Source organism: Pristiophorus japonicus, chromosome 2, assembly GCF_044704955.1.
Source record: "Pristiophorus japonicus isolate sPriJap1 chromosome 2, sPriJap1.hap1, whole genome shotgun sequence".
In the NCBI taxonomy this organism is placed as follows: Eukaryota; Metazoa; Chordata; class Chondrichthyes; family Pristiophoridae; genus Pristiophorus; species Pristiophorus japonicus.
The window spans coordinates 227241878-227266248 of NC_091978.1; the positions used below are offsets into that span (position 1 = coordinate 227241878).

General features: G+C 42.1%; 1 protein-coding gene across 2 annotated transcripts in view; it reads right to left on the minus strand.

Moving 5' to 3' along the window:
* Positions 1-10225: 10225 nt before the first annotated feature.
* Positions 10226-24371, minus strand: part of LOC139244624 (N-acylethanolamine-hydrolyzing acid amidase-like) — a 45462-nt gene continuing 31316 nt past the window's right edge. Inside the window, exons 7-11 of one of the 2 annotated variants that reach the window (XM_070871044.1) lie at positions 21380-21442; positions 21197-21263; positions 15531-15559; positions 10951-11041; positions 10226-10866 (exon numbers count right to left, since the gene is read on the minus strand). In XM_070871044.1, the coding sequence (XP_070727145.1) occupies positions 10972-11041; positions 15531-15559; positions 21197-21263; positions 21380-21442 (229 nt within the window). In that variant the 3' untranslated portion in view covers positions 10226-10866; positions 10951-10971. The remainder of the gene's footprint in view (positions 10867-10950; positions 11042-15530; positions 15560-21196; positions 21264-21379; positions 21443-24371) is intronic. The other variant, XM_070871045.1, reaches the window with a different exon arrangement.

Below are 24371 nucleotides of genomic sequence, written 5' to 3' on the forward strand. Positions count from 1 at the left end.
CAGGACTTCTCTGCTTTTATACTCTGTTCCCCTTGCAATAAAGGTCAACAACCCATTTGCTTTCCTGATTACTTGCTGTACCTGCATATTAATATTTTGTGTCTCATGCACAAGGACCCCCAGGTCCCTCTGAACTGCAGCACTTTGCAATTTTTCTCCATTTTTAAATTATAATTTGCTTTTCTATTATTTCTGCCGAAGTGGATAACTTGACATTTTCCCACATTATACTCTATCTTCCAAATTTTTGCCCACTCACTTAGTCTGTCGATATCTCTTTGCCGATTTTTTGTGTCCTCCTCACAATTTGCTTTCCCACCCATCTTTGTATCAGCAAACTTGGCTACATTAATATAGATTGTAAATAGTTGAGGACACAGCACCGATCCCTGTGGCACCCCACTAGTTACCATTTGCCAACTGGAAAATGACCCATTTATCACGACTCTCTGTTTTCTGTTAGTTAGCCAATCCTCTATCCATGTTAATATATTACCCCCAACCCCGTGAACTTTTATTTTATGCAGTAATCTCTTATGTGGCACCTTATTGAATGCCTTCTGGAAATCTGGATACAGCACATCCACTGGTTCCCCCTTATCCACCCTGCTCGTTACATCCTCAAAGAATTCCAGCAAATTTGTCAAACATGATTTCCCTTTCACAAAACCATGCTACTAGTGACCATGATACTATGATCACTGTTCCCTAAATGTTCACCTACTGACACTTGCTCTACTTGACCTACCTCATTCCCCAGAACCAGATCCAGCAATGCCTCCTCCCTCGAAGGGGAAGAAACATACTGATCAAGAAAGTTCTCCTGGCCACACCAGAAATTCTTCCCCTTCTCTGCCCTTTACGATCCTAGTCTATATTAGGATAGTTAAAGTCCCCCATTATTACTATTCTATAGTTCTTGCACCTCTATAATTTCTCTGCAAATTTGCTCCTCCATATCTTTCCCACTATTTGGTGGTCTACAGAATACACCTAGTAGTGTAATGGCACTTCTATTATTTCTTAACTCTAGCCACATAGATTCTGTCCTTGAATCCTCCAGGACATCCTCCCTCTCCAGCACTGTAAAATTCTCCTTAACTAATACTGCTACACCACCTCCTATTTTCCTTCCCTATCTTTCCTGAACACCTTATAACCAGGAATATTTAGTACCTAATCCTTCCCGTTTTTAAGCGAGGTTTCAGTTAGTGCCACAACATCATATTCCTATGGGGCTATTTGTGCCTGAAGCTCACTTACCTTATTTACTTCGCTTTGTGCATTCACATACATACTGTAAACCCATCTTAGACCATCCTGTATTCTCTCGTAGTTTGACCCCACCTAATACTTACCAAGTCTTACTTTTGCTCTCTGCCTCTCCCAATCCTTTGAACGCTTTATTTCCCCTTTCTGATGTTACATCCTGGTGCCATCCCCAGCCAAATTAGTTTAAACCCTCCCCAACAGCACTAGCAAACCTCCCCGTGAGGATATTGTACAGATCCCACCTCCCCCAGAACCGGTCCCAGTGCCCCAGGAATCTGAAGCCCTCCCTCCTGCACCATCTCTCCAGCCACGCATTCATTTGCGCTATCCTCCTATTTCTATACTCACTCACGCAAGATTTGTTGAGATTTACTGAATGAAAGGATAGATTATACACCAAAAGCAAATGGCATCATTTTCGATAGAAGTATCGTGGCGAATAGGTGAATAGGGCTGTTGTTGGTGAATTTGCAGGGAGTTTTTTTTCAGAGGCGGATGCAGAAAGTAGTGGGGTAGGAATGGGGATATGAGCGGTGAGGGAAACAAGTGATCAGAGATGACCTTATCTATGATTGCGACACTGGAAATGGAGAGGCCACTTGATATGTCAAGGTCGAATGGTTGGCCGTAAATATGGGGAGGAGAGTTTATATGGAGGGAGAGGTTAAGGAAGGACAGGAGGGCAGTGAATTCAGAGGACAAAGTGAGTTGAGATGGAGGCTGACATCACCAAGGATGAGAAGTTGCTTGGTGCAGAAGCTGAGGAAAGGAGTGAGGATATCTCAGTGAGAAACTTTGTGCAAGGCTTGGTTGGACAGTAGAGAATGATGATTTTAAAGGAGAGGGGTGGGAGAAGGTGAGATGCTCAAAGGAGGTGAAGGTGCCAGAGGGATAAAGGCACAGACGAAGGTGAAATTTGGTGATAAGTGTCACTCTGCCACCGAGACAAGGAAACACTGGAAAGCAATGCATATCTAACAAGTTAACTTATGGAAACATAGAAACATCGAAAATAGGTGCAGGAGTAGGCCATTCAGCCCTTCGAACCTGCACTGCCATTCAATAAGATCATGGCTGATCATTCCCTCAGTACCCTTTCTCGCCATACCCCTTGATCCCCTTAGCCGTAAGGGCCATATCTAACTCCCTCTTGAATATATCCAATGAACTGGCATCAACAACTCTCTGCGGCAGGGAATTCCACAGGTTAACAACTCTCTGAGTGAAGAAGTTTCTCCTCATCTCTGTCCTAAATGGCCTACCCCTTATCCTAAGACTATGTCCTCTGGTTCTAGACTTCCCCAACATTGGGAACATTCTTCCCGAATCTAACCTGTCCAGTCACATCAGAATCTTATACGTTTCTATGAGATCCCCTCTCATCCTTCTAAACTCCAGTGAATAAAGGCCCAGTTGATCCAGTCTCATATGACAGTCCAGCCATCCCTGGAATCAGTCTGGTGAATCTTCACTGCACTCCCTCAATAGCAAGAACGTCCTTCCTCAGATTAGGAGACCAAAACTGTACACAATATTCCAGGTGAGGCCTCACTAAGTAAGGCCCTGTACAATTGCAGTAAGAGCTCCCTGCTCCTATACTCAAATCCCCTAGCTATGAAGGCCAACATACCATTTGCCTTCTTCACCGCCTGCTGTACCTGCATGCCCACTTTCAGTGACTGATGAACCATGACACACAGGTTTCGTTGCATCTCCCCTTTTCCTAATCTGCCACCATCCAGATAATATTCTGCCTTTGTGTTTTTGCCCCCAAAATGGATAACCACACATTTATCCACATTATACTGCATCTGCCATGCATTTGCTCACTCACCTAACCTGTCCATGTCACCCTGCAGCCTCTTAGCGTCCTCCTCACAGCTCACACTGCCACCCAGTGTAGTGTCATCCGCAAATTGGAGATATTACACTCAATTCCTTCATCTAAATCGTTAATGTATGTTGTAAAGAGCTGGGGTCCCAGCACTGCGCCCTGCGGCACTCCACTAGTCACTGCCTCCCATTCCGAAAAGGACCCATTTATCCCGACTCTCTGCTTCCTGTCTGCCAACCAGTTCTCTATCCACATCAGTACATTACCCCCAATACCATGCGCTTTGATTTTGCACACCAATCTCTTGTGTGGGACCTTGTAAAAGCCTTTTGAAAGTCCAAATACGCCAAATCCACTGGTTCTCCCTTGTCCATTCTGCTAGTTTCATCCTCAAAAAATTCCAGAAGATTCGTCAAGCATGATTTCTCTTTCATAAATCCATGCTGACTTGGTCTGATCGTGTCACTGCTTTCCAAATGCGCTGCTATTTCATCCTTAATGATTGATTCCAACATTTTCCCCACTACTGATGTCAGGCTAACCAGTCTTTAATTACCCGTTTTCTCTTTCCCTCCTTTTTTAAAAAGTGGTGTTACATTAGCTACCCTCCAGTCCATAGGAACCGATCCAGAGTCAATAGACTGTTCGAAAATGATTACCAATGCATCCACTATTTCAAGGGCCACTTCCTTAAGTACTCTGGGATGCAGACTATCAGGCCCCGGGGATTTATCGGCCTTCAATCCCATCAATTTCCTTAACACAATTTCCGCCTAATAAGGATATCCTTCAGTTCCTCCTTATCACTAGACCTACTGTCCCCTAGTACAATCGGAAGGTTATTTGTGTCTTCCTTGTGAGAACAGAACCAAAGTATTTGTTCAATTGGTCTGCCATTTCTTTGTTCCCCATTATAAATTCATCTGAATCTGACTGCAAGGGACCTACATTTGTCTTCACTAATCTTTTTCTCTTCACATATTTATAGAAGCTTTTGCAGTCAGTTTTTATGTTCCCTGCAAGCTTCCTCTCGTATTCTATTTTCCCCCTCTTAATTAAACCCTTAGTCTTCCTCTATTGAATTCTAAATTTCTCCCAGTCCTCAGGTTTGTTGCTTTTTCTAGCCAAATTATATGCCTCTTCCTTGGCTTTAACACTATCCTTAATTTCCCTTGTTAGCCATGGTTGAGCCACCTTCCCCGCTTTATTTTTACTCCAGACAGGGATGTACAATTGCTGAATTTCATCCATGTGATCTTTAAATATTTGCCATTGCTTACCCACCGTCAACCCTTTAAGTATTCTTTGCCAGTCTATTCTAGCCAATTCACGCCTCATACCGTCGAAATTTCCTTTCCTTAAGTTCAGGACCCTAGTTTCTGAATTAACTGTGTCACTCTCCATCTTAATAAAGAATTCTACCATATTATGGTCACTCTTCCCCAAGGGGCCTCGCACAACAAGATTGCTAATTAGTCCCTTCTCATTACACATCACCCAGTCTTGGATGGCCAGCTCTCTAGTTGGTTCCTCGATATATTGGTCTAGAAAACCATCCCTAACACACTCCAGGAAATCCTCATCCACAGCATTGCTACCAGTTTGGTTAGCCCAATCAATATGTAAATTGAAGTCGCCCATGATAACTGCTGTACCTTTATTGCACACATCCCTTATTTCTTGTTTGATGCTCATTATTACTGTTTGGTGGTCTGTATACAACTCCCACTAGCGTTTTCTGCCCTTTTAAATTCCGCAGCTCCACCCATACCGATTCCACATCATCCAGGCTAATGTCCCTCTTTACTATTGCATTAATTTCCTCTTTAACCAGCAACGCCACACCACCTCCTTTTCCTTTCTGTCTATCCTTCCTAAATGCTAAAAGTTGTTTCAAGAGCACATCTTACAAAATCAATTATGGAAAGGTAAGAATTTACTAATGCACTAGTATGACTGAGTTAGTATCTCATCTCAGGTTGAGGTAGAATCAACAAATTATTTACATTTTGTTCTTTTGGTTTACAATATCATCTGATTTATTGTTATGCTGCCTTGTAACATTTACAACAAACTGTATGTACTAATACTAACAGCAAGAAAATAATGCATTTAAGGAGAATCTAGATAAATGCATGAAGGAGAAAGGAATAGAAGGTTATGCTGATCGGGTTAGATGAAGCAGAGGAGCATGAGGAGTGTGGAGCATGAACACGAGCATAGACCAGTTGGACCAAATGGCCTGTTTCTGTGCTGTAAATTCTATGTAAGTATAGTTTTAATGTGAATAATATGGAATCTTGATTATTCTTTGTTTTTTGGGAGTGTAGAACTGTTAACTGTCATCTTCCAAGGTGTAATATTTTTTCGGAAATGTACTCACTGAAATTCCCTTTGATCCTAGATTTATGAAATTTAGTACTGTGATCTGTCTACAACAGGAAAGTGCTGTATCAGAAGGCAGCAAAGCTTTTCAACCTCTAGATAGTGTTAAAATTGTGTTTTTTTTAAATCCCCCCCCTCCCCTCTCAGGCCCTCAGGCTGTATGCTGTTCTGAGAATGAGATTCCCTTTGAGACGTGGCACAGCATACTGAATCTGGAGTTTCTATGTTCGCTGGCTATAAATAATACAAGTTAATTTTGCAACAGAATGAGTGGTTTTCTGATTCTCTCTTGCAATAAAAATATGTAACTTTCCCCAGTTTTTTAAAAGATGTCTACACTTTTATATAAGCAATATCCCAGTGATTGTCATGAGTTGTACACAGATTGACTAACTTTTATTTCAATGCCAGCCCTCTCGGCCTTACATAGAGCGTCTTGCCATTTTGCTCAGAATAAAACATTTGGCTTTTCTTTTCTATGCTTTATTTAACTCTGCTCTTATTACCAAATGCTACACAATTTCCAGATGGAGTAAAAAACTTCAGATGTGAACATTTATCTTTTATTAGAAGAAAATAAAATGTATTGGAGAAGTTTTAAAAATTAAAGTTCGACAAGAAGTAATTAACTTTCCTATCTTCAGTTCAATGCTTGCTTAAATTAAATACTAACTTTAATGATAAATCATTAGTGAGGTTATAGAGACAAAACAATGAATAAGTATGAAAAAAAAAATCCATACATTATAACTTACATTGGTGGTTTAGTGATAGAATTCTCACCTGCCACATGGGAGGCCTGGGTTCAATTCCTGGCCAATACAGTAGCACTTTTTTTCTTGCATTTCATCTTCATGACTCAGTTGAAAATACTTCATGGGCCCAAACTTGGTCAAAGCTAAGGCCCACCCAAGTGCCGCCCAAAGGACCGCCATGAGACCTGGCAGTACTTTGGCCAGGAGATTCCTCAAAAAGGTCTGCAAAGACCGCCGGCAGCAAAAAAAAGACTTACACCCTGAATGTGGACGGCAGCTCCCAATCTCGGCAGCAAATGCAATCCTCGCCAAAGTGCCGCCGAGGATTGAGTCGGGCCCAGGGAGGGGGGAAATCACTAAAAAAATAAAATTTTACACAAAAAATCCCACAGAAAAAACCTTCAGGGGACCCCCATCCACCTGAATCACTGTAAAAAAAAGTTTACTAACCTTTTTTTGCAGGTCTTCATTCTTACCGTTGGGACTAGACCTGCCTCCACGCAGCAGTCCTTCTCCCTGCTGCCACCGACTCCCTCCCGGAGGAATCTAGCAGCTCGGCGGGCAGGAGGACACTTACACGCCTTGCGCGCTAGCGGACGTCAGTGGACGGTTCCCAGCGGTCCTCCCCTCCTGCCGGCAGGAGGCCTAGAGAAAACTGGCACTGGGGGGGTGGTAGGGGTAGGGAGGTGGGTGGTGGGGGAGACCACCCAAAAAACTCGGCGGCAGTCGGCAGTAGTGGGCAGTGAGTGCACCAAGTTTGGGGCCCATATCTTTATCAATCATTCAGGAAAAGAATTGTTACCACAGTAGAAATCTGCTGTCATAACATTGCCCCTCTCCATCCCTGCCTCAGCTTATCTGTTGCTGAAGCCCTCATCAATTCCTTTGTTACCTCGAGACTTGACTATTCCAATGCTCTCCTGGCCGACCTCCCATCATCCACCCTCCATAAACTTGGACTCATCCAAAACTCTGCTGCCCATATTTTAACGCATCACATCCCGTTCACCCATCAGCCCTGTGCTCGCTGGCCTACATTGGCTCCCAGGTTGGCAACGTCTTAATTAAACCATTTTCATCTTTATTTTCAAAACCCTCCATGGCCTCACCCCTCCCTATTTCTGTAACCTCTTCCAGCCCTACAACCCTCTGAGATCTCTGTGCTCCTCCAATTCTGGCCTTGTGTATCTCATCACTCCACCATTGGCGGCCGTGCCTTCAGCTGCCTGGGACCTACGCTCTGCAAGTCTCTACATCTCTCTCCTCCTTTAAGATACTCCTTAAAACCTCCCTCTTTGATCTTAAATAGCTTCACTTTTTAACTATGAACAAATTATAGAAGAAATGTAGAGAACCATAGGCAAATGTTTTAGAATAAACTAAAAACAATTACGTCAGATAGATGTTCAAATCCTCCCTTAGTAATTGAAGGGTTAATAAATAGAATGCAAACAATACTCTAAGAGTGCATGAGTCTTTCTTATTTGAGATGGTCATTACCTGCCCTTTGTTAGCCCAAGACTAGGTATGAGGTCCTGCTGTAGGCTGACATTGGCTGCTTCATTATCGAGAAGTTGTGAACAGAGCTGAACACTGTGGAATCATCAGCGAACAGACTCACTCCTGACTTTATGATGGAGGGAAGATTATTAATGAAACAGCTGAAGATAATAAGGCAAAAGATGTTTCCCTGAAGAACCCCTAAGCCTGCAGTGAGTTGCATTTGATAACCACACCCATCTTCCTTTGTGTCAGATATAGCATCAACCACTGGAAACTTTTCCCATTTGTCCCCGATCGACCTCAGTTTTACTAGAGCTCTTTGGTGCCACACTTAAGTCAAATGCTGCCTTGATGTCGAGAGCAGTGACTTTCACCTTTCCTCTGGCATTCAGCTCTTACGTCCATGCCTGGATCAAAGCTGTGATGAGTTCTGGAACCAACTGGTTTTGGCCGGCTGAAAAAGAGTTATCCAACCTAATCTCACTTTCCAGCTCTTGGTCCGTAGCCTTGTCGGTTACTTCCAAGTGCATATCCAAGTACTTTTTAAAATGAGGGTTACTGCCTCTACCACCCTTTCAGGCAATGAGTTCCAGACCCCTACCACCCTCTGGATGAAAAAAGTTCTCTTCAAATCCCCTCTAAACCTCCTACCAATTACTTTAAATCTATGCCGCCTCGTTATTGACCTCTATGCTAATTGAAATAGATCCTTCCTATCCACTCTATCTATGCCTCTCATAATTTTATACATCTCAATTAAGTCTCCCCTCAGCTCCCTCTGTTCCAAAGAAAAAAAACCCAGCCTATCCAATCTTTCCTCATAACTACAATTCTCCAGTCCTGGCAGCATTCTCGTAAATCTCCTCTGTACCTCTCTAGTGCAATCACATCTTTCTTGTAATGTGGAGACCAGAACTGTACTCAGAACTCTAGCTGTGGTCTAACTAGTTTTTTATACAGTTCAAGCATAACCTCCCTGCTCTTATAGTCTATGCCTCGTTTATCTGATATGCCTGCTTAGCCGCATCTACCTCTCCTGCTACCTTCAAGGATCTGTGAACATGCACTCCAAGGTCCCTCTGTTCCTCTACATGTCTCAGTGTCCTACCATTTATTGTTCCTTTGCCTTGTTAGCCATCCCCAAAAGCATTGCCTCACACTTCTCCAGATTGAAATCCATTTGCCACTTTTCTGCCCACCTGACCAGTCCACTGATATCTTCCTGCAGTCTACAGCTTTCTTCCTCACTATCAACAACACAGCCAATTTTTATATCATCTGTAAAATTCTTAATCATGTCCCCTACAGTCAAGTCTAAATCATTGATGTATACCACAAAAAGCAAGGGACTAGTACTGAACCCTGCAGAACCCCACTGGAAACAGCCTCCAATCACAAAAACACCCTTCAACCATTACCCTTTGCTTCCTGCCACTGAGCCAATTTTGGATACAACTTGACAGTTTTCCTTGGATCCCATGGTCTTTTACTTTTCTGATCTTCCTGCCATATGGGACCTGGTAAAAGCCTTACTAAAATCCATGTAGACTACATCAAACACACTACCCTCATCGACTCTCCTTGTTACTTTCTCAAAGAATTCAAACAAGTTAGTCAACCACAATCTTCCCTTTACAAATCCATGCTGATTGTCCTTAATTAACCCGTGTCTTTCTAAATGACAATTAATATCATCCCTCAGAATTTTTTCCAATAATTTGCCCACTACTGAGGTTAGGCTGACTGGCCTGTAATTACTCGGTCTATCCCTTTCTCCTTTTTTAAATAATGGTTCACCATTAGCAGTCTCCAGCACCACACCTGTAGCCACAGAAGATTGGAAAGTGATGGATGTGTGGATGTGATGAAATTGTGGATGGCACATTCTTGGCCAATCTTCTATATGGTTAGGTAAATACTACCGTCATAGCTGGAGCAACTTGCCTAACAGAGTGGATAGCTCTGGTGCACCAGCCTTCAACATTAAAGCTATGCTGTTGTCAGCACCCAGTGTCCAGTGCACTCAACGGCATCTTAATGGCACGTGAAGTGAATCAAATTGGCCGGACACTGGAATCTATGGTGGGGATCTCAGGAGAAGACCGAGTAAAGTTGCCCACTCTGTACTTGTGTCACGTGCTGGACTTCACCAGAGTTGAGGTTGGGGTAGCTCCTCCTCCTGTTAGTTGCCTGGTTATCCACCACCATTCTTGCTGTTTGACAGCTGCAATTACACTGCAGCTAGAGCCAAGCCAAAGCAGTACAAGACTACCTCATGAAGGTGGTCTTTGCATCACAAACTGTGTAATTTAACCGGGCTGACAGATAGTTCTAAAAGGTGAGTGTGGTCTTGAGTGCATGGGCTGATAAAATTGGGTCCACAGGCAGGTAATGTTCAGCATGTTAACTTTCCACCTGTAATGTGGAATTGAACGTTGCAATGATTGTTCTTCTGTAAATCACTTCTGGAAAAAACTATTTTTTTTTAATAAATTAAAATTTTATTCACTACAGTTTGACTAAAATTTTATACAAAAAATTTCCTCTTGTTTTACAAACATTTACTGGGTTAATAGATTTATGACCTGAAAGTTGTCACTTCCATTTCCCTGCATATCTTGTAGGAACTAAAGTGTACTCACAGTATATGTAATATTCTTTAGAGATTCAGATTTATCAAAAATTATTTATAGAAATTCTACATCTTCCAGCTGATTTGACTTTGTTGAGTCTGTGTGAATTGCTGTCAATAATCAGGTAGCATTAAAATTACATTTCAAATATGGCTCTAAAACATGTGAATTAGTAAAAAAAATTAATCATGTTATTTTTCAACAAGTCACTTCTATTAAATAGATAAAAATAGAAATCTCTTGGATCATAAAATTAGTATGAATTTAACTTGAAATTAATGAGTTGATCTGTTAATTTTTCAAACCAAAAGCTTTGGAAAAGGTCTGGTAGTGAGCAGCGTAAACTCAACTGCATCCAGGTGTGATATTTGTAAAAGAGCATTACATTCAGCAGAAAAATGGACAAATATCCTCAGATATTCCTCAATTGCCTTGTCTTCTAATTCAGTGCAGCAGTGTAATTGTTTTGACTGTTGCCGTCAGCCTATCAATAGCAACAGAAAGATTAAAATACACAACACATTTGGGAAGAATACCCAAAGTAAAATTAGATCTCAATTTTACTTACCAACTTCCAGAGTATTATGCTTTAAGTCCGAACCAATGTTCTGTAGTCATGCGGCTGAGCAGCGCACATTAATGTTGTATAGACAGTCAAACTAAAATTGAAATGTAATTTTAGAAAACATCACTAGTGGTTTCATCTTATAGGCTCAATTTTCCCCAGTATTTGCTCCGGTTTTTTTTTTGGAGTAGGCTGCTTTTTCTGGCCTAACTTAAAAATCCCCAGTTTCCCCAATCAATTTGCACCAGCGTAACTGACTTAGTTAAGTTTTTTTTAAAAGGTAAGATTTTTTTTCCTCAAAAGGGGGCGTTATCAGCCACCTACGCCAATTCTGGCCATTTAGGCAACTTTGACCAGCTAATAGTTATTCCAGTTCTACTTAGGCCAGCGTATGTGGCCACTCGCGAAAACCCTTGCGGAGAGTTAAAGAAGTTGGCGCAGGTAAGGAAATCGACGCAGATAAGTGCAGCAGATGCCCGGACAGCAGCAGCAGGAAAGGTAAGAGAGAGGGGGAGTGAGAGGTGGGGGAGGAAGAGAGAGGTGGGGGGAGGGAGAGGGGGAGCCTTACGGCTATAGTTAGGTGCGGGGACTGGGAGGTCACTCGGCCAGGGCTAGGGGCGGGAGAACACACTGGCAAGCCCTTCGGCCAAGGCTTGGGAGCAGACCGGGAGGCTGGCGGGGGGGAGGGGTGGGGGAGGAGGGAGCGAACTGGCCGACATCGGGGGTCACAGAGCGTCGGGAAGGCACTGGAGAGGCTCGGGGCGGGAGAGACTGTGTATTATAATCTACAGCTTCTTGAAATCTATTGCACTGTTACCTAACCATTACTTGTTGACATACCTCGAAGGTTACTCACTATATGAAGCTGAAGGAAGTCTCCCAGGAAGGAAGGAAAACTCCGAGCTCTACTGCGCATGCGCGGCCATTTCAGCGACGTCAAGAACATCACTTTTTCCCCCCACGTATGTGCAGAAGGCCCGGCTCCTTTTTGCAGTGCAGATTGCAGGCTCCACCCCCCACCCCCCCACCGCCCCCGAGGTGACTGGCCACGCTGCACGGCTGTAGATTAGAGGCCAAACATCGAGGAAACTACGAAGACTTTTTCCTGGCACATCTATTCATCAAATTAAGCAGCGCAACTTGGGCAAGTACGCCAGAAAACAGGTTCTGGGAAAATTGAGCCCTTAATAACTACAACATAGTGTCCAGTTCATAGATATGATAATAATTAGGTTTAGTAATTTTCTATCTATTGTAAAGGCGATCACACAAGAGCCGATTCTAACTATTGTATAATAGTAAGTTAATACAATCTTGAAAAAGAGATTGTTGGGAGCTTTGGAGAAGCTATACAATGGTGCATGCATGTAACTGATTATCTGCAGCCTAATATACACTTCAACAAGTTAACTCTGCAATAAAAAGTCTATATGCAAGGAACAAAAGATGTGTGTGTGTGTGTGTGCGTGCGTGTAGTCAGAAGGTTGCAGGTTCAAATCCTACTCCAGAGGCTTGAGCACAAAAATCTAGGCTGACACTCCAGTGCAGTACTGAGGGAATGGCCACACTATTGGAGGTGTATTTTTCAGATGAGACATTAAACTGGGGCCCTGTCTGCTCTCTCAGGGGGACGAAAAGATCCCATGGCACTATTTCAAAGAACAGCAAAGGAGTTATCCTTGGTGTCCTGGCCATTATTTACCCCTAAATCAACATTACTGAGACAGATTATCTGGTCATTATCACATTGGAGTTTGTCGGAGTTTGTGTGTGCAAATTGGCTGCCACATTTCCTACATTACAACAGTAACTACACTTCAAAAGTACTTCATTGGCTATAAATCACTTTGGGATGTTTTAAGGTCGTGAAAGGCGCTATATAAATGCAAGTTTTTCAAGTCGTTCTTTGACAGAAATTAATATGCAGCACAAGTGTTTGCTCTTATGTAGGTTAAGTTTGTAAAATGTTCTACAGCAAATCAAAAAAGAACTGCAGCTGTTAAATAGATTTTATTTAACACATATACTGCAGGGTACGATAACCAAGCATCTATCACCGTATGTTGGGACTAGATAAAATGAATTACATATACCCTTTGCTCATTTACATAAAACCTATGCAAAATATCAGTAAAACTGTGTGGGGGGGGGGGAAAAGGGTGGAATTAAAAGCCTGCAGCACTTAAAGCAGCAGTGGGCAAGTGTTTCCTCCTCCAGCTTTTGTCAGTATGTAGCCGTGTGCTGAATTCTTATCAAGGTATTAGTCGACCTCCTGTGACATTGTGCACGAGGAGTGAAAAGTAAGACTTGCATTTATATAGCGTCTTTCACAACCACTGGACGCCCCAAAGTGCTTTACAGCCAATGAAGTACTTTTTGAAGTCATCATTGTTGTATTGTAGGAAATGTGCTAGCCAATTTTGCACACAGCAAGCTCCCACAAACAATAATGTGATAATGACTAGATAATCTTTTTTTTTTTTTTAAACGCATCCCGTCTCTACCTCCTCCCGGTCTCTGCCCCTCTCGCCCCCAGTCTCTCTCTACCACCCCCCCACCCCCCTCTCTCTCTCTCCCACCTCCGATTTCCTCGCTCTCTCTCAGAAGGCTGCGAAAATGTTTGTGTAGATAATCACAGCGATATTCTAGGCAAAAGTCCTGGAGATAACCAAAAGTCCCAGGAATAGACTCAGGCTCGAGCAGCAGCTCCACGCGGTTCGGCCCCACTTCCGGCTTCCTCATATATTGCACTGCACATGCGCAACCAGGGCGAGTGCACATACGCAAAAAAGCCCGGGGTTCAGAAGGACACAAAAATGTTTGTGCACATAATCAATCCATTTTTTTTTGTGATGTTGATTGAGGATAAATATTGCCCAGGACACGGGGATGACTCCCCTGCTCTTCTTCGAAATGGGATCTTTTACGTTCACCCGAGAGAGCAGACGGGACCTCAGTTTAACGTCTCATCCGAAAGACGGCACCTCGGACAGTGCAGCACTCCCTCAGCACTGCACTGGATTATTAGCCTAGATTTTTGTGCTCAAGTCTCTGGAGTGAGACTTGAACCCACAACCATCTGACTCAGGCGAGAGCGCTACCAACTGAGCCACTGCTGCCAAGACCAAGTCTAGTCTTCAGGTGAAGTAGGAATAGAGGCCAGGGACAATTGGACCACGGCTGCAGATATAATTCAGTCCCAACTTTAGCATACATTGTTGTTCTTTTTATATTTTCCTTATAAATTTCCATGATAATATTTATAATGGAAACTGCCAATGTAAACTTATCACACTGTAATTACAGTCTCTTGCCAGTTGTGGGCTTGTAGTAGCTTCACTGGGGGAGGGTATAATTACACTGTGACAAGTTAAAATAGGCAGTTGCCATTACAAATGTGAACATAGGAATTTATAATCAAAAATTGACATAAAATACACCCAGATGCAAGATTTTTAATATATTACTAACGTATGGCATGATAAGTTGGAGAATATGGTTATCTGCTGCCTGTTTTGCTGTTCTTCTCCCTTTCTCTTCTCTTCTGCTACTCTTCCTTACACTTCTCTTTTTCTTCTTTTGTTTCAGGTCAGAGGTGGTGGGTGGTAGTATGTCTTGGTGTGGCGGGAAAAGGAGCCAACAACAGCTGCAGGCTGCATTGGAGTGGGGAGGTTCCAAACCATGTTTTGTTTTTCAAAATTATCACCATAACATATTTGTACACTTCATGTATCAGCTTGTTTAATGGACCTTCTGAGTAACTGGAAAAATGTCCTTCAGTTGGGAGCCCAATGGGCTTTGTTTAAAGCATTCATCATCATCATCAGAGGCAGTCCCTCAGAATCGAGGAAGACTTGCTTCCACTCTTAAAATTAGGTGGCTGAACAGTCCAATACGAGAACCACAGTCCCTGTCACAGGTGGGACAGATAGTCGTTGAAGGAAGGGGTGGGTGGGACAGGTTTGCCGCACGCTCTTTCCGCTGCCTGCGCTTGATTTCTGCATGCTCTCGGTGATGAGACTCGAGGTGCTCAGCGCCCTCCCAGATGCACTTCCTCCACTTAGGGCAGTCTTTGGCCAGGGACTCCCAGGTGTCAGTAGGGATGTTGTACTTTATCAGGGCATTCACACAATGGTCGAATACCGGTGTAGTAAAAATACACTTTTAAAGAAATCAGCTGGCCCAGGATGTATAAAGTGGAGGCCGGCAGTCAAGTTGCTGCTAGCAATAACAATGCAGAATGTAGACAATAATACACAATATATATGAAGCAGCCCAATAAATACCTGCCACTTGCGTCTAGTCATTACCAAAAGTGCTTACCCCCTGCCTCCCCCCATTGAGTATGATCTCCTAAATAATTCTGTGTATGTTGAACCCCAATTCCTTATGACCTACAAAAAAAGTGGCTCCCGAAAGGCTTAGAAAGCTAGATTTTACAAATCTTTGTAATGGGGACACAAATTTGTAAATGTTATCCTGTCATAACATTCTAAATGCCATTCAGTGCCATGGGCAGCATTCCCTTCAACATTATCCAAATCAAATATATTTAAAAATATACAATTAAGAGCAATACTCACTGATTTAATACTGGTTTAATAGAGAGAACCTACAACATAAATAACGCACTGTTAGAACACAAATAAAAAAAGCAAAAGGCTGCAGGTGCTGGAAATCTAAAATGAAAGGCTGGAAGTACATAAGAACATAAGAACATAAGAAATAGGAGCAGGAGTAGGCCATACGGCCCCTCGAGCCTGCATCGCCATTCAATAAGATCATGGACTCAGCTCCACTTCCCTGCCCGCTCCCCATAACCCCTTATTCCCTTATCATTTAAGGAACTGTCTATTTCTGTCTTAAATTTATTCAATGTCCCAGCTTCCACAGCTCTCTGAGGCAGAGAATTCCACAGATTTACAACCCTGTGAGAGAAGATCATGCCTCCTAGTTCTAGTCTCCCCCATCAGTGGAAACATCCTCTCTGCATCCACCTTGTCAAGCTCCCTCATAATCTTATACGTTTCGATAAGATCACCTCTCATTCTTCTGAATTCCTATGGTAGAGGCCCAACCTACTCAACCTTTCCTCATAAGTCAACCCCCTCATCTCCAGAATCAACGTAGTGAACCATCTCTGAACTGCCTCCAAAGCAAGTATATCCTTTCGTAAATATGGAAACCAAAACTGCACGCAGTATTCCAGGTGTGACCTCACTAATACCCTGTATAGCTATAGCAAGACTTCCCTGCTTTTATACTCCATCCCCTTTGCAATAAAGGCCAAGATTCCATTGGCCTTCCTGATCACTTGCTGTACCTGCATACTATCCCCTTTTGTGTTTCATGCACAAGTACCCCCGGGTCCCGCTGTACCGCATCACTTTGCAATTTTTCTCCATTTAAATAATAATTTGCTCTTTGATTTTTTTCTGCCAAAGTGCATGACCTCACACTTTCCAATATTATACTCCATCTGCCAAATTTTGTCCACTCACTCAGCCAGTCTATGTCCTTTTGCAGATGTTTTGTGTCCTCCTCACACATTGCTTTTCCTCCCATCTTTTTATCGTCAGCAAACTTGGCTACGTTATATTCAGTCCCTTCTTCCAAGTCATTAATATAGATTGTAAATAGTTGGGGTCCCAGCACTGATCCCTGCGGCACCCCACTAGTTACTGGTTGCCAACCAGAGAATGAACCATTTATCCCGACTCTCTGTTTTCTGTTAGTTAGCCAATCCTCTATCCATGCTAATAAATTACCCCCAACCCCATGAACTTTTATATTGTACAGTAACCTTTTATGTGACACCTTGTCAATTGCCTTCTGGATGTCCAAATACACCACATCCACTGGTTCCCCTTTATTCACCCTGTTCGTTACATCCTCAAAGAATTCCAGCAAATTTGTCAAACATGACTTCCCCTTCATAAATCCATGCTGACTCTCTCTGCCTGACCGAATTTTGCTTTTCCAAATTTCCTGCTACAGCTTCTTTAATAATGGACTCCAACATTTTCCCAACCACAGATGTTAGGCTAACTGGTCTATAGTTTCCTGCTTTTTGTCTGCCTCCTTTTTTAAATAGGCCAGGTCCAGTTAGTATCTATGGACTGGAGAGCATGTTTTGGATACTGATCCTTCAGAACTAATAAACAAGGTATATTAATACCATCAGACAGAGGGGGGCAAATTATATTACAATAAAAGTATAACACTGGAAAAATTATAAATGAGATGTAGCAAATGATCTCAGTCAAGTAAAAGACTGAAACAAAGGATGTGCAAATCACCAAGGAAATGGCGGGCTTGGGCTGTGAAATTAAAAGTAGTGTAAAAATACGAATGTAGCTAAAGTCTGAAGATTCCTAAAGTCAGCGTTCGGCCCAGCAGGTTGCAGGGTAACTAGGAGAAAGGTGAGATATTTTTCTTTAAGCTTGTATTGAGCTTTGTTGGAACAGTATTATGAGGTACAATGACAGAGAGTGGGAATGAGTTAGTGGCAAGCCACAGGTAGCTCAAGGTTGCATAGAACAGAGGTGTTCGGCAAAGCAGTCACCTAATCTGCATTTGGTTTTTCCCCAATGTAGAGGAGACCGTAGCATGAGCACCGAATACAGTTTATTTGTTCACGCGAAGTACACATAAATTGCTGTTTCACACGGATTTAATGTTTGCGGCCCTGGCAACTTTGTGGGAGGAGGTGAATTGGTAGGTGTTGTTTCTCCTGATTGTGATTGGGAAGGAAAGCTGGAAGAGGTGGTGTGGGAAGAATGAATTCGGGTGTCAGAGAGAATGGTTCTCCAGGAAGTGGAGATGAGAGGGGAGGGGAAGATGCGTTTGCTGGTCAGATTGTGTTGCAGGTGGTGGAAATGGAGGAAGATGATCTGACAAATGTGGAGGCTGGTGGGATGGAAGGTGAGGACCCTGGTGTTTATATCACAATTGAAAGATGAGGGAAGAGGGTCAGGGCAGCAGCATGGGAAATGCAACTAGCTCAGTTACGAGTCTTGTTCCCAACATCAGAGGGGAATCCTTGGCTGAGGAAAACGGAGGACGCTGCCAAAGTTCTGGTGCGGAAATTAGAGATCTGCCATTTTCATAACCTACAACATGATCTCACCAGCAAACAGATCTCCTCCTACCCTCCCCTCCCTGTTTTCCAGAGGAACTGTTTACTCCAGGGCATCCTTGTTCACTCTTCCACATCTCTATTTCCAGCTGCCTTTCCATTGCAAATGAATGAGATGCAGCACCTGCCCATTCACCTCCTCTCACAACACAATCCAGGGCCCCAAACATTTCTTCCATATGAGGTAGTGATTAACACATACTTCCTCTAATCTATTATACCATATTTGCTGTTCTCGGTGTGGTCTCCTCTACATTGGTGAAACCTAATCCAGATTAGCCAACCACTATGAGAAGCATTTCAGTTGTCTGTAACCTAGCGTTACATGTGGCTGATCACTTGAACTTTCCCCTCCCCTTCTCACTCAGACTTCTCTTTATCACTGGCTTTGTACACTGTTGCAATAAAGCTCAATATAAGCTTCAGGAACACTATCAAGTCTTTCTACTACACAGCAACAACCCTCTGGTCTGAACACCAATTTCAGACTTGAGTCATATCCTCATTTTCAAACCTCTTTTATTTCATATCCCAGGCTATTTACACATACATTGTTTCTTTAAAGTCTTAATGCTTCAGCCTATGTCTTGAGATGACATATTATGTCGTTCCACTCATGTTTCCTCTCTGCATTGTCTGTTTATTTTTTATTCTCCATCCCCATTTTCTGATTGGACTAACGCGCCCGTCTGCCTCTTTATTTTTCAGTTCTGAAGAAGGAGCCGCAACTGAAAACAAACTTGTCTATTCTTTCCACAATGCTAACTGATATGCTGTGCACTTCTGATATCTGATTTGTTTCAGGACACACGAATCACTGGTTAAAATCACTAGTGTGTAGAAACGACTTAAAAATAACAACCTCCTTTTTGTCCCCCCATAGAGCTGCAGTTTTTAAATTGTAGTTTTCACATTCATCAATCCTTTCTGCTATGCCTGACTGTAAACATCAATCCTCTGGTTCTGGTTTCAGGTAATTGTGACTAAATTCAATAAATATTTTCCACAAGTATTGTGTAGAAACATTTTTCAATATGATCTCACAAATTCAAAGTATCTGATAAAAGCTCAGGAAATAGTTTAGAATCTACCTGAAATCTTATTACTTAATTTTGTAAATTTATTTGCAGTATAAACAGCAGTGATTATTAGAGGTGTGCTACAATTGGTAAAGGAGAAAAAGAAATTGGCCAGGGTTGTGATCCTGATCCCTATTGCACTACCCTTGCTAGAAGTATTTGTGGACAGATAGGGGCATGGTAGTTATGTTACTGAACGAGTAACCCAGCAGCCCGGACTAATGATCCAGAGAATGTAGCAGTTTGAGAATTTGAGTTCAGTTTGAAAGAAAATCTGTCACAAAAATCTGGTACATAGAAACATAGAAAATAGGTGCAGGAGTAGGCCATTCGGCCCATCTAGCCTGCACCACCATTCAATAAAATCATGGCTGATCATTCACCTCAGTACCCCTTTCCTGCTTTCTCTCCATACCCCTTGACCCCTTTAGCCGTAAGGGCCCTATCTAACTCTCTCTTGAATATATCCAATGAACTGGCATCAACAACTTTCTGCGGTAGGGAATTCCACAGGTTAACAACTCTCTGAGTGAAGAAGTTTCTCCTCATCTCAGTCCTAAATGGTTTACCCCTTATCCTTAGACTATGTCCCCTGGTTCTGGACTTCCCCAACATTGGGAACATTCTTCCTGCATCTAACCCGTCAAGTGCCATCAGAATTTTATATATTTCTATGAGATCCCCTCTCAACCTTCTAAACTCCAGTGAATACGGGCCCAGTCGATCCAGTCTCTCTTCATATGTCAGTCCTGCCATCCCGGGAATTAGTTTGGTGAACCTTTGCGGCACTCCCTCAATAGCAAGAACGTTATTCCTCAGATTAGGAGACCAAAACTGAACACAATATTACAGGTGAGGCCTCACTAAGGCCCTGTACAACTGCAGTGAGACCTCCCTGCTCCTATACTCAAATTCCCTAGCTATGAAGGCCAACATACCATTTGCCTTCTTCACCACCTGCTGTACCTGCATGCCAACTTTCAATGACTGATGTATCATGACACCCAGGTCTCGTTGCACCTCCCCTTTTCCTAACCTGCCTACAGGTGCAACGTCCCGAATCCGGAACTCCGAAATTGTCCGAAAACCGGACAATTTCCGCATAGCTGATGGAGTTGTCCCGAATCCAGAGTTATTGTCCGAAAACCGGACATTTTGAGGCAAAACCCAAAATCCGGCACAGATTTCGTCGATGATTCTGGATTTCACTCAAGAAAATCAGGTCTGAAATCCGGAATCCTTGACTGAATCCGTGTCGGATTTCGTGCTTTGCCAGATTTCGCACTTTGCCGCTCAATACCCGGCACGGATTTGGTCGGGGATTCTGGATTTCAGACTATTGATTTTCTTGTGTGAAATCTGAAAATATCCAAAAACCAGAATGGACTCAGTCTCGAGGATTCCAGACATTGTACCTGTATCATAAAAGTGACCGTGAAGTTTTCAAATTGTTGTTAAAAATCCAACTGGTTCACTTTAGGGAAAGAAACCTGCCGTCCTTACCTGGTCTGGCCTTTATGTGACTCCAGTCCCATACCAACATGGTTACTCTTAACTGCCTTCTGAAGTGGCCTAGAAAGCCACTTAGTAGTATCAAACCACTGCAGCAGTTCAAGAAAAAGGCCTAACACCACTTTCTCAGGGCAACTAGGGATGGGCAATAAGTGCCAGTCTTGCCATCGACGTCCACATGCCAAGAATTATTATTTTTTTTTTTAAATTGGTCTCGGCTCTGAAGTTCACCGTAAATAATGGCCACTTGGATAAGGTACCAGAGGATGCTTGGTGCCTGTGGAACAGTAGGCCAGCGTGCAGTTAATGCCTTTCATAGAGGGAAAAGTAAAAACAATTGTCAAAAAGAAAATTATACAGATAGGAGAGTAATTTGTACCACAAGTATGCTCATTGCCCCTCCCTCATTTTCTTTCTCCTTGAACTGACATTTACACATTATCTTTAGCGTCCATTGCAGCTATTGTTAACAGTGTTAATAAAATACATTAAGTAGCAGTCAGATTCCACTGGCACTCACCTTAAACAGTGCCTGTAGATTGATGTTGTTTTGTCCTGTAGCATTGAGAGCACGAATAGCTGGTGTTCTTGAGAAAAGAACGCAACATATAAAAACGAAAGCATTATGAAAAGCAGAAGTACAAATTCTATTTTTTGTTAAAAGCAAACAATTGTATAGTTTTAAAGATGTGAGAATGTTCACCTTCGGTCATCGAATGGTGGCGGAGTTGTCCAGTGGTCATAATTTGTCTCCACTCTGTACCACCTATGTTAATGAGGAAAAAGCACAATTTGCCACAATATATGCATTCAGGATTAAGTTAAATGAAATTAAAGCAGCACACCTGTCAACCTACCTAGAAATAGAACATGAGCATATAATTATCTAAATACTACTATCTAAACCCTTTATTCAACATTTATGTTTCAGCCAGAACAATGAAAAACATAATCCTGATCCAAGCATACATTATTCCTCATGTATTGATATTTTACAACATTTGGTACTGTTGTAGGAGGTAGGCACCTTTAGAACATACCAGAATACTAGGCATTAGGCACCTGCTAGATATATCTAAACGCATATAAGTTTAAAGTGGACACACACATAAAATGGCTGCCCATGCATGATGGGAAATCAGGTAGTCAAGCTGTGAACTGTTGAACGTTCAATGACCAAGCAATAACCCTGTGAGGCCCACTGTAGGAATGCCTGGGATGTGGGAAGACAGAGATAAGAAGGAAACCATCTCCTGTGAACAAGGTCATAAACCAATTAATTCCCCAGGAAGAAAGATAAGAGGGAAACCATCTCCTGTAAACAAGGTTATAAACCAATTATTTCTCCCAGATGAAAGAACTAGGGAGAGAACCTATAAAGTCATCGATCAGCCCAAGCTGACAATAACCGAACATATGGTTCCCGGGATAATAGGGGAATTCTATTGGGTTAAAAGAACCTATATGTAATCTATAATCGTTGTGATTGGCTTGTGTCCAGCCGTGATGGGCTGTGTAGCTGTAGTAAACTGTTTTGTAACTGTTGTGAAACATATAAAGGTGCATGTAACCCTTTGTTCTGTGGAGAGAAACCTGGATACGGTCCTGAGTTTTTCCTCCCCGCTGAGCGTAATAAAAGCTGCATCAGCATTGGAACCGACTCTGAGTGTTGAGTGATTCTTCTACGAAAACACTAACGCTAACAATGGCGTAGTCGACGGGATTTCCCGGAGTCGCTGGACGCCCTTGGAAAAAACCCGGGTGAGTAAAAAAAAACAATTTTTAAGTATAAAGGGTGCGGAAGGTGGAAGCTGGTTGATCGACATGAGGAGACGGTCTAATATCTCAAACGCCTAGCCTGAGCCTGAATTAAGAGGACTTTTGTCCCACGTGACGGCCAGGAACCAAGTAGGCGTAGGGAACACATTTAGACCGTGGGATCGTGATACCGAGAGACATCTTCCGGACCCAGTAGTGTAATTTGAAATACCCCGGGGTAGAACCAAGCGGTGTACAGCGGCTAACGGAATCCAAACCTGTGAACAGGGTCGGACCAACGGGCTGAGCGGTGGTAGGTAGTCGTTAAGGATACGTAGAGCACTGCGGGAATTGCTTAAACGCGTTTTTAAGAATTGTATAAGTTTGTGTAACAGCAGAACTTGTGACCTGACAGTAGCCAAGAGACAGTTTACTACAAGTCGCGCTAGAAAGAAAGCGGACCTCTGAGAGTAGATTCCTAACGGTACTAGTCCTACCCAGGAATGGCCATGAAAACAAGTAAACTCGAGTGGGGACCAGAAGGGTCGCTTACCCGCCACCTGGCGGAAAAACAAAAGAAGCTAATTGAAAAAATGATTAAAGCAGGGTGGAATCCTCAGGAACTAGTTATGTGAGGAATTATTTAGATAAAACTTCGAATTCCCTGAAAGGTCATGGATCCAAAAATAGAGCCGGCCAAAACAAGAAGAGAGACTGTTGTAAATGTATGATCGTTGAGTGAGAAGTGTCTGTGTGATTTTTGACTGCAGAATGAATTTTTTTATGTTTTCATGTTCCGAAAGCCTGGTTGGAAGAGGAATGCAAGTGTCTGTTTATTTTAGAAACAGAGTGAAAGTCTTTTTTTAACCCTTTGTAATGTTGTCCTGTATGTGGGAAGTTTTAAGACATTTAAGTTAGAAACGCAGGTGTGGATTTATTCGGATGATAAGTTACGGAGCTAGGAAAATAAACAAATAAAGAATAGGTTTGTTGAGCAAAATATTTATTTGACATGCTCACTTACTTGCCGAAAGAAAACATGCAATGATTGATTGGGTTGAAAGACATAAATTTAGTCTCGGAATGAGATAAAGAATGCTTTAAAAAAAAAGAGCTTCTAAAAAAAAAAGTTTTAAATAAAGATTGAAATTACAAAGTTTGAATTGGGATTTTGAGATATTCAGAGAAGGCACAGGAAATACTGAGGTGGATTTAAAAAAAAAGAAAAAGATTAAATTAAATCTGATCAGGTCAAACTCCTGGGCAAGTGGCGAGCTATCTGCGAAGGTGTAAAAGGAACTTTTGGAAAATGTTAAAAAACAGCAAGCTTTAGTAACGACTTTGAAACTGGAGCATTTTGAGATAACGAAAGGCAGCACTCAAACTCTCAAAGCTGGACTCCATTCCAGTTATGGAGAAAAAGAAAAAGATAAAGACGCCACTTTGAAAGTAAACAAATGATTTTAAATTAACAACTTTATGGAGTTACGAACCCTCCGTGTAAAATACAAAACCTAATTTGAAGAAAGGAAAAAAAAGATGTAACGGACTAAATGGAAAAAGACATAACTTACTAAATACTAGTTGATGTTTGCTGTGAAAAAGATATTGGTTTAATTAGAAGAAAAAAAAACTGGAATAAGTAAAAAACACTCTACATGGATTCGAATTTTCAATTATGAAAAAGTTTCAATGCAGTTTGAAAAGATTTCCAAAATGGACAGTGTTTATCAAAAATGTCCCGAACAGTCTAAACAAGCAGGAGGGTTTTGAAGATAACGAGGAGAAAGAGAGAAATAAAAAAAAAACAGAATTGAATTTCAGTAAACAAAATTGCTATTGTATGTGTGGTCTTGTTTTAAAACAATTTAAAAAAAAATTCTTTGGCAAGTACTTGAATTAGAAGTTAAGAAAATATTGGAGTTTACTCTAATGAT